The sequence below is a fragment of the Cydia pomonella genome, unplaced genomic scaffold, assembly GCF_033807575.1.
Source record: "Cydia pomonella isolate Wapato2018A unplaced genomic scaffold, ilCydPomo1 PGA_scaffold_150, whole genome shotgun sequence".
NCBI lineage: Eukaryota > Metazoa > Arthropoda > Insecta > Lepidoptera > Tortricidae > Cydia > Cydia pomonella.
This window is the reverse complement of record NW_026907793.1, coordinates 296,424-307,928: the sequence shown is the minus strand read 5'-3', so window position 1 is coordinate 307,928 and position 11,505 is coordinate 296,424. Positions and strand designations below refer to the sequence as shown.

The 11,505-nt window shown below is 40.6% G+C and overlaps 1 protein-coding gene across 1 annotated transcript; it reads left to right on the top strand.

The window, feature by feature from the left end:
• The first annotated feature begins 3,895 nt into the window (after positions 1 to 3,895).
• LOC133533304 (uncharacterized) lies at positions 3,896 to 9,084 on the top strand. The gene has a single exon (XM_061872268.1). It carries the CDS (start codon positions 4,077 to 4,079, stop codon positions 8,862 to 8,864), a length of 4,788 nt encoding a protein of 1,595 aa, XP_061728252.1. The 5' UTR covers positions 3,896 to 4,076; the 3' UTR covers positions 8,865 to 9,084.
• The last annotated feature ends 2,421 nt before the right edge of the window (positions 9,085 to 11,505 follow it).

The window sequence follows — 11,505 nt, the reverse complement described above, 5'->3', positions numbered from 1 at the left end:
CAGATGTGTCTGCGGTATTGCGAGGTGATGGACGAAAGATGATTGTGATCTGTTTTTCCTAGTATGTAATCCTATCATATAATCTGAATTGTACAGTGCTTTGGTCTCGACTGTAATGCTGTATATATATATTAAAATATTAAATAAATTAAATAAATAGAGCCAAGGTACTTAAAGTGTGTCACTCGGGGTAATGTACACAACATTGAGATATTGCAAGATGTTTCTTCTTCACCATCAAAGTCACATTCCATGTACTCTGTTTTTGTGCGACTGACTCTGAGACCGTGTCGTTCCAGCTCATTCACCCATCTGTTGAACGTTTCCTGCAAATTTTTGGACGTTTATATGGGGTATTTTTTTTTTCTCGACCTTCCATTGAATATCATATTTTTTTGTGTACCATACATTTGATATTGGCATTGGCATCTAACATCAGTACATCAAACCGATATTTGAATGATATTGGAATCATATCAGTTAGCTGTCATTCGCGCGTTCATTTCTGTCTTGTCCGTACATGTATTATTAATCTGATATAATTCCAACATCATTCAAAATGAGAAAAACAGCAGCAGGAGAGTGCCATATGCCATCAAGTCCGCCTTTTTAAGTTATAAATCGTGTTGTAGTAATAATGTTTTCATGCATAAATACATAAAAGCACATAACTTACATTGTACTTCCAACGTATGACGCATAACGTATAACGTATGAAAACTAGTGCCTATGCCATTTCTCGGAATTAGTTGCCAAGCGGACCCCCGGCTTCCATGAGCCGTGGCAAAACGGGATAACACGAGGAAGAAGAAATAAATAACGTATGACAGTGGGCCCGCGCACACTAGGAGATACAGTCGGCCGCGCCCGACCCTTTGTCCGCCGCAACTGGGACGGGAAATTCAATTTATCCCTGATAATGCTTTCACAAATTAACTCGCTTCAAAAATATCTGATCGTCAAGGGTTATAATTAGGTGATGATTTACATATAAGTGTTTTTTCCGGTAAATTTATTCAGATTTCTGACGACGTAAAAACAAGCGCACGGTATGTTGAATGGATACATCGTAATGGTACCAGATTGTGGCCTACCGCGAACCACGTTAGACGTGTTGCCTCTCTGTCGCACTTATAAATTCGTTCGTAAGTGTGACAGGGAGGCGCCACGTCGAACGTTCGCGATAGGCCCATAGATTACACCAGCATTACTGTAGCAGTAATGCAGTGCGACATTACTGCCGACTGCATTGCTGCCGCAAATGTCAAATATTCGGACATCAATATCGCCACGCTGCAGTAATGGTGCAATCTTTGCAAGAGATAAATAAATAAATATTGGACGTTATACACAAATTGACTAAGCCCCACGGTAAGCTCAAGAAGGCTTGTGTTGTGAGTACTTACGATATATATAATATATAAATACTTAAATACATACATAGACTCACACATGACTCAGGAACAAACATCTATGCTCGTCACACATATAAGTGACCTAAGTGCATAAAATACAAATGCACACAATTTAATAATAAATAAAATAACATATGTCGTTACAAATTTAATTCCATGTACACATTTACAGAGTACAGAGGGTTATCCAACAAAAGGTTTCTTAACAAACCCCCCTCTTTGAGCTCTGGTAACCTTACTCACCGGCAGGAACGCAACACTACTTTCAAGAACTTTCAAGTTCCTACTAATTCTAGATACATAATTAATTATTTGGATGCGTATCATAAGACTATAAAATGATCACTTGCCTTGTCCCAAAAGTCCAAAAGCCATTAAAACATTGTAACATCGCGTGATGTCCGTCTGTATGTCAAACTTTACGGATTATTAACGGCTTCTCATATTTATAGGAAGTAATAAAAACGTATATTTATGACGTTGGCAAGCTTGAGGCTATAAGAGGGCAGTATACCACTTGATCATTCATAAATAAACCGGCCAAGAGCATGTCGGGCCTTGCTCAGAGAAGGGTTCCGTAGTTACTCTTCCGTCACAATAAGCTAAACTGGAGCTTAAAGTATAGTAGATTGTTAGGTCGCAAAATATATGGATCTGTGCATCTCGTTTACCTATCAAATTCGAAGCACGAAATGGTCTTAGATTCTACACATCTTACTTAATCAATGTGTCTTTGGTAATAGGGTCCCATTTTACAAGCTTTTATTTTGGACGACCGGTCTGGACTCGTGGGTAGTGACCCTGCCTATGAAGCCGATGGTCCCGGGTTCAAATCCTGGTAAGGGCATTTATTCGTGTGATGATCATGGATATTTGTTCCTGGGTCATGAGCTCATGAGTGTTTTCTATGTATTTAAGTATTTATAAATATTTATATATTTTATATATCGTTGTCTAAGTACCCTCAACACAAGCCTTAATGAGCTTACTGTGGGACTTAGTCAATTTGTGTAATTAATGTCCTATAATATTTATTTATTTATTTACTTTCACCTGACCGTTGCGTTGTCTGTTTGTAATCAAATCTTGCAAGTTAAATTTGATCTCGGTTTCCGATTGAGCTGAAAATTGGCATACATATGTAAGTCGCGTGACAATGCAATATTATGGTACCATCGAGCTGATCTGATGATGGAGACAAGAGGTGGACATAGGAACTCTGTGATAAAACAACGCAACCTAATTGTGTTTGGGGTTTTTAGAATTTGCTCGATGAGTATTAGTTGCCTGTGGAAAGAAAAGTACAGTCAGCGATAAAAGCTTGCACCAAAAATGAAATTTTTGCCAAAAACTTATAACCCTTTGGTTACGGAAACCTAAAAATTACATTCGACAAAATTCGGAAATGATTTAGAGAACCTCCACTGATAGATTCTACATGATTCTGGACACCACTGTACCGTATAAAATCCCTGTAAATCTAAATGATTACATAAACAATCTAATATAATGATGTTAAGTTGCCTGCAATCAAACAAACAGAGAAACAATGCCGATCATTAACACAATTGCAGGCAAATGAGGTTTTTGCTGCGACGAGGTTTAAACTATTACAGATAATTACCCTTTGTTCACGCGAAACGGAACGGTTAACATGATTACCGGACGAGTAGAGCTACGTCACGGACCAAGTGTCAAAATAACTCCACATCATCGTATATCTGTCAATACCTACTCATATCTCTACAACGGAACTTTGCGTGTCATACACACTTTGTATTTTTTTATAATTTTAATTAAATATCTGAAAGTTTAAACTACGACTTCTTATTGTTTGTCCTTTCGTGGACAAATCTGGCGACCGTGACAGGACAAGAACCACAAAATTCACTGCATCGGACAACGGCGAGCAGCAGGTCAAAGGGCACTCGCAAATGAATTACCAACCAAGTCTACAAAGGCCCAGTCTACCACCCTGCTCACCCTGTATACACGAAGACCGATCGAGCTACGAGGCAAACATCGAGTTTTTTCAATTTCGGAGGACTACAAGGACAACTTGGACTCACCGGGACCAGCCGGCCAGCAACGGATTACCAGCACCGCAGCATTGGTTCACCTAAATAAAAAGTGAGACCGTTCCACTTCTTTCCTTCCCTTTAACTGTTACTTCGATCTGACTAGAATCGAGAACATAGTTCTTTGCACTAGCTTTGGGCTGCCAAATTTATTTTCACGCAATCAGCCACTTCATTTACGTTTTCTAGCATTTTATCTATCTATTTTAGCCATTATCACTTATATAAATTCAATATTTAACAAATATTCCTATTATTAAACACGCAAAGTCAATATATACCGTTATAGATCATAGTAAACACTACGCGCCTATATAGCTAAGCAATACGCGTACAAACGATAATTAAGAGATAACTTGCTATAAACAATTGCACAGAACGCGCGTTGCCTACCGTTGTCGAATTATTAAATGAAGCCACATTAAACACGGAGTTGACTGAACGGGATTTAATCGAACAAGATTTCTACCATTGTATTGCCACGGCCCGGGATATTTTAGACAAACATAAGCGTAATAACCCCGATCGTGATAATGAGTACAACTCAACCGTGACCAACCCTCATAACGCTGACCAGGATCTTATGGGTTTTCGTCTCCCTGTTATAAAAATTCCCACTTTTGACGGAACTTATTACCGCTGGTTAGAATTCCGGGAAAGTTTCCACTCCTTAATACACAATAACGAAAAAATTAAAAATATACATAAATTCTATTATTTAAATTCGTATTTAGAGGGCGAGGCAGCTCGAGTGATTTGTAATTTAGAGGTTTCTGACGAAAATTATCCCGAAGCGTGGAAATTGTTGCGCGAACGATATGACAACAAACGTCAATTAGTCAACAATCATTTAAAATCATTATTTAATTTGGAACCTATCACGCGTGAGTCTGATAAGAGTCTTAGGTATATTGTTGACCACGTTTGTAAGAACTTGCGTGCTCTCAAGACTTTAGGTCAGCCCGTAGATCAATGGGACACCTTGATCATTTTTATGATGACGTCAAAATTGGACAGCACCACGTCTGTAAAATGGGAAGAACACAAAAATTCTCTCGCGGACATGCCTACGCTAGACAATTTTCATTCCTTTCTAAAAGGTCGTGCAGACGTCCTTGAAACCGTTCAGCGGAACAAGCAGGACAAGTCATTTAAGCGCCAATCAGACGCACCTGTTTTGCCGCAGCGGTCTAAACCCAGTCAGCCTAGTGTCAAAGCCTTCGTTGCTCACACCAGTGAACCTTCCAGTTCCAAACAACTTCACTGCGTGATTTGTGATGGAGAACATCGTATTTTTGACTGTGCGTCTTTCAAGGCCAAATCACCTGAGGACAGGCTAGCTCAGGCAACTACTTTAAAATTATGTCACAACTGTCTAAGAGTAGGGCATGAAGTGCGACGTTGTAGGTTGCCAGGAACCTGTCGTTTATGTAAACAACGTCACAACACTCTCTTGCACAAAGAAACCGAGGCTAGTGATGATGCTATTCAAGCTAACCTTTCTAAGCTGAATGTGCCAACCCAGTCTAAGGGTCTACTAGCAACGGCTTTGGTCAATTTGGTAAACCCGACTTCAAAAAAGGTAGTCACCGCGCGCTGCCTACTTGATAACGGCAGCGAGTCGTCGTTTATCACTCAGGACATTAAGCAAAGGTTAGGCTTGACTTCTCTCACACCTAGCAATCTCACCCAGAAGCTAGAAGGTGTATGTGACATTGAAGTTAGTATCAAGGTCGATCGTTGCATTGTCGAAATTCAATCTCAGCGAAGTTCGTTCAGTGCTATATTAACATGCACAGTCTTGCCACAGATAACTAAACCTATACCCAAGGTCAACTTTGACATCAGCCATCTCAATCTAGCTCCCTTTGAACTTGCGGATCCTAGCTTTAACAAATCGTCCCAAATCGACATGCTCATAGGTTCTGACCTCTTTTGGGATATACTAGGATCTCAGCAACAATCTTTAGGTCAAGGCAACCCTATTTTGCGGAGCACTAAATTAGGATGGATAGTCGTAGGTCCCAGGCAGCAGTTTAATACTCAATCTAATTCCACGATTCGTTGCAACTTTGCTCGCACAAGCGACCTTCATGACGAACTCGCTAAATTCTGGGAATTAGAGAGTCTACCTCAGAAAAAACAACCTTTGACCGAGCAGGAACGCTTGTGCGAACAAAGCTTTGTCGCAACCACCGAACGTTCAGACGACGGGCGCTTTATTGTCAAACTTCCCCTAAAAGACGAGCCCGACTGCTTGGGTGATTCTTACAATGCAGCTAAGAAAAGGTTTTTTCATCTAGAACGACGTTTTAGGAAGCAGCCAGAAGTCAAGGAACGTTATTCCAAGTTCATTCACGAATATGAAGAACTTGGCCATCTTTCTCCTTCGACCATTCCAAAGCCTACTAATGCGTTTTTTCTCCCCCACCATCCTATTATCAAGGAAAAAAGCGAGTCTACAAAGCTGCGCGTTGTCTTTGACGGTTCGGCGCGCACTTCCTCTGGACTCTCTATAAATGACCTACAAATGGTGGGGCCTACGATACAAGACTCACTCTTCAACATTCTCATCCGTTTTCGGCAATATCGCTTTGTGCTTTCCGGGGACATTGAAAAAATGTACCGCCAGGTCTTGGTGCACGAGTCCCAACGCAATCTGCAGCTCATACTATGGCGTGATGACGAGTCGCAACCATTGCGAACTCTAAGACTTAATACAGTTACATATGGGTTCGCTAGCGCTAGTTTCCTTAGTACTCGGTGCATCTGGCAGCTTGGTGAGGAGTGTCAAGATCCTTTAGTAAAGACCATCATCCAAAAGGATTTCTACGTCGATGATCTCCTGACCGGGCATGATGATGAAGAGCAACTTCGCTTTATTCAGAAGTGTGTCTCTCAAAGCTTAGCCGCAGGAGGGTTTCCTTTAAGAAAATATAGGTCCAATTTACCTTCTATACTCACTGCGGAAGCCAACAACACCGAGGGCAACCTGATGCTCAGTGCTGCCACTGACACCCTTGGTCTTGACTGGGATCCATCGGAGGACGTTCTACGGTTCACCATTGAAATGGACCCAGTTGAAGCTCTAACTAAGCGGAGTATACTTTCCTCGACCTTTAAAATATTTGACCCGCTTGGTCTCCTCTCACCTTGCACAATCATACCTAAGCTCATCATTCAAGGTCTGTGGTCTTTGGGGCTAAATTGGGACGATCCTGCTCCTCAAGACATACAGTCAACTTGGCAGAAGTTTGCTGATAACATTAATAGCATTTCTGATTTGTCAATCCCTAGGCGAGTCTTGATTGACAACTACATATCCGTGGAAATGCACGTCTTTTGTGACGCCTCTCAAAAGGCGTACGGTGCGGCTGTCTACCTCCGATCTATAGATGCTGAGGGTAGAATTTTAGTGCGCCTTCTGTGCGCTAAAAGCCGAGTCGCTCCCTTAAAACCTGTCACTATCCCGCGTATGGAATTATGCGGCGCCCTTCTTGCAGCCCAATTGAGCGTCACAGTGACTGACGCCCTCCGCTGCCAAATATCGCGTCATGTCTATTGGACTGACTCAAGCGTCGTATTATCGTGGCTAAACACAAGCTCAAACAAATTAAAAACGTTTGTTGCTAACAGGGTTAGCGAGATAGGAGAACTAACTGACGTGTCTGCTTGGCGCCACGTTCCCACTTTAGAAAACCCAGCAGATCTTCTATCTCGTGGCTTTGATCCGAATCGCATCGGCGGCTGCTCCGCTTGGTGGCAAGGACCTACCTTTCTACAAGGCCCTGAAGTATCCTGGCCATCGCTGAACTACACCCCCAAGCAGGACCCGCACGAGCTGCCAGAATTGAAGGTTCATACAGTCACAATCACAGAACCTTTAATTCAATTCTCAAATTATTCAAAACTCTGCCGATTACAACGAGCTCTGGCTTTTGTCTACAGGTTCATCCACAATTGCAGAGAGCCTAATTACAAACTATCTGGTCCCCTCCAAGTTGATGAACTAAATAAGTCATTTGACTCTTTAGTCAAGTCTTCTCAAAATGAATCCTTTGGTAACGAGATAAGGCTATTAGAGAACAAAAAGACTCTTAATCGCAAATCCAATGTTATCTCTCTTGATCCCTTTCTCGATACTCAGGGAATCCTTCGAGTTGGTGGTCGCTTGGCAGGTGCTTCAGTATATACCTTCGATAAAAAGCACCCTATAATTTTACACGCGAACCACCCCTTTACTAAGCTGCTCTTTCAACAAGAGCATCAGCTATTATTTCACGCTGCACCACAATTATTGTTAGGTGCCATAAAGGATCGCATATGGCCTATAGGCGGAAGAAATTTAGCGAGGCGTACTTATCACCTTTGTTTTGTCTGCAGGCGTTTCAGAGGCAAAACTCTAACAAATAAAATGGGCAATCTGCCCGCTGAGAGAGTTACTCCCGACTACCCATTTTACACGACTGGAACTGACTTTGCCGGGCCATTCTTAATTACCGATCGTAAAGGCCGAGGATGCAGGATAACGAAAGCATATCTTTGCATTTTCATTTGCTTCCGATACAAATGCATTCATCTTGAAGCAGTCAGTCAGCTGTCTAAAGACGCTTTTACCTTGTGCCTCCAAAGGTTTGTATCCCGTCGCGGCAAACCTAAACAAATCTTTTGCGACAATGGTAGGAATTTTGTTGCTACTGCAAGGGAAATTAACGATTTCTTAAAACTTAATACGGATGACATTATCGATCTTGCAGCCAATAAAGGCATTGAATTTCGCTTCTCTCCAGCATACGCTCCTAACTTCGGTGGGCTGTGGGAAGCCGGTGTTAAAGCCGCCAAGTATCACTTGAATAGGGTCCTAGGCAATGCCCATTTAACGTTCGAGGAACTATCATCCCTATTCAGTCAGATCGAGGCCATCCTAAACAGCCGTCCCCTTTGTCCTTTGAGCTCATCACCCCAAGATTTCGCTCCTCTCACCCCGGGACACTTTTTGATAGGTAGGCCACTCACTGCATTACCGTCGCCGTGCTTACTAGACTCCAACACAAATCGGCTCGACAGATTCCAGCGACTTGAACAGATTCGACAACATTTTTGGAAGCGCTGGAGCTCAGAATACGTCCCCGAATTGCAGCAGCGTACAAAGTGGAAGCTCAGATGCAAGGACCTTAAACCAAATGACCTTGTTCTGCTGAAGGAGGATCTCACACCGCCACTCAACTGGCGCCTCGGCAGGGTCGAACGAATCTTCCCAGGCACTGATGGCATCCCTCGAGTCGCTGACATTTCCACAGTTCGAGGCACCGTTCGTCGGGCCATCAACCGCATCTGTCTACTCCCGTCCCCAGATGACGCAGAGTCTTGAAAGCTTCAGGAGCTTTCAAGGGCGGGGATAATGTTCACGCGAAACGGAACGGTTAACATGATTACCGGACGAGTAGAGCTACGTCACGGACCAAGTGTCAAAATAACTCCACATCATCGTATATCTGTCAATACCTACTCATATCTCTACAACGGAACTTTGCGTGTCATACACACTTTGTATTTTTTTATAATTTTAATTAAATATCTGAAAGTTTAAACTACGACTTCTTATTGTTTGTCCTTTCGTGGACACCCTTATTAGAATAAATGGAATGAGGCAATGTTGTTGTTAAGTGGAAATTAGTGAAGCATGAGTCTGTTGTACCTCCAACATTTTAAGTATAAATTTATATATTTTTTTTTTCTATTTATTTAGAAACAAACAGTCATACACAATTTTTTGATCAAAACTTATAGACAAAGAATAGACCTATAGTTTCATATGTAGATTCATAGTTTCATATATACAGAATGTTTATAGATAGATAGATAAAATCTTTATTCAACCACAACTTACATTCTTCGTGACACAAACAAATAACAAGAGAAAAAGAAAATTGACAAGAGACAAAAGAAAAAGTAACATACAATTTGACACTAATATCAATAATTACGTCAATAATCATAATAAATGTATTACGTGTCTTATTTTTAGATTAATAGAGATATTAGTAGAGGGTCATGTGTTGTGGTAAAGAATAGGCGCTGACTCAGCATAAATGCTGCGGAGACCACAGCGCTGATCTTCCGTCAGAACCTTAAAACCTACACTAATAAACGACATGTACCCCTAGTGTAAATATTTTCGACAGCGAAACGTTACGAACGCGTTTGCGTTAAGTGTCATTTTGTATGAGATTTTTGACTTTCCAAAACGTCCCGCTTGGCGCGCTGTTCAAAAACCCATACAAAATGAGACTTAACGCAAACGCGTACGTCACGTTTCGCTATTGACTAAATTTACACTAGGGGCACAGTGCAGCGCTAGTCAATGTACTTATATGTTTAAATATATACACATATAAGTACTATACATACAAGTTATCTAAACTAATCACCTCAGGTGACTAATCACCTGCAATAATATACGGGGTGAATATATAGGTCATACTGAGCAACCAACCCCGAAAACGCGAAAAAAGATTTGGCTTTTTCATACATTCTGGCTGTCTGTCTTTGACATTTTCTAAACTTTACACTTATGTGGTTTTTCATTGCCCAATAACTTTATTTATAGCCACTGAATCGCTATCTGAAGGTTGTCTGGAAGAGATCGCTTTATAGCGATAAGTCCGCCTGTTATTACCTACTCACTTATGTCCTTTCTTTGTTTGTAACGTGTATTTTTCTTTGTAGTGCACAATAAATTATTTTATTATTATTATTATTTTATATGGGGAGTACATTATTTTTTTTCGCGATTTCTGGATCGGTCCCATAGTAAAAGTTGCTCATTATGACCTAAATTCAGCCCGTAAATTATTGCAGGCAACTAACTAATCTGTATAAGAAAATTCATGTTTGACACAGGCGTTTATCCCTGACTGCAATGCATGTATTTCCTTTGTTGTTTTTATTATATTTGTTTGACATTTAGAATGTATTCTAGAAACAATCTAGACTAGTATTTTTTATACATTTTTTTTTGTATGACACTTTTGTGAAAGTTTTAGTATTAAATTTGATCTATGAATTATATTCATTAGTATTATATATGGAATAATATTTACAACATCAATAAATTGCTCTGATAATTAGATTAAAATAATTATATGTAATACTGTCTTACTATTCATAAGTGCTTGTTGCTAGGCCTACATGAATAAAGTATATTTGAGTGGGCCAACTGAAGTTTTCATTCAAAAGGCCATTAATTATCGAGACAATTCTACAAACTCAAACACTATTAGGTTGTGTATAACAGCAATAACTAAATAGAAGTTTTTTACACATCCATGACCACCCCAAATCCATGTCCACCCCACATCCATGTCCACCCCACATCCATGTCCACCCCACATCCATGTCCACCCCACATCCATGTCCACCCTACATCCATGTTCACGCCACATCCATGTCTTCCAACGTCTGGGTAGCAACACGACTTCTATTCAACAATGCAAAGTTTCAACACTCGTATGTGATCCGGGCGGCGCAGGCGCATAAGGCTGCCTGTCCTTTGAGGCGGAGCGGAGCGGAGCTGTGGGGAATGAACCAATTCCCCATATTAAAAACTCCGCTCCGCTGGATTACAACCAATGCTATTGGTTAAGAGCAAAGTAAACGACATTTACTCGTCCATACAGACTATACAGAGAGAGAAAATGTTTTTTCACTTCTAAATATTTTCCGTTCTCCATGATGTTTTAGTATGTTATTGACACAATAAAAAACTAGGTTTATAAGTTTCCCTTTTTGTCAAAATTTGCAATGCAAAATATTTTTTTATTTTTTATTTTAAAGCGAAACCTCTAAACCTAAAATATTATACTGAAGCGATCGACAACAAAATCAAAGTGATTTGTTAAGATTTAGTTAGTGGGAACCGTTTTCTCCCGAAATAGAAATTTCATAGAAAAAGTACCGTTATTTCGTTAGGATAGCAAAGCAATTTTTCCCTTTTAATTCCCCGCATCTCA

Excerpts from the sequence above, each read along its gene's own strand:
- LOC133533304 (XM_061872268.1), top strand. The coding sequence starts at position 4,077 with ATGGGTTTTCGTCTCCCTGTTATAAAAATTCCCACTTTTGACGGAACT.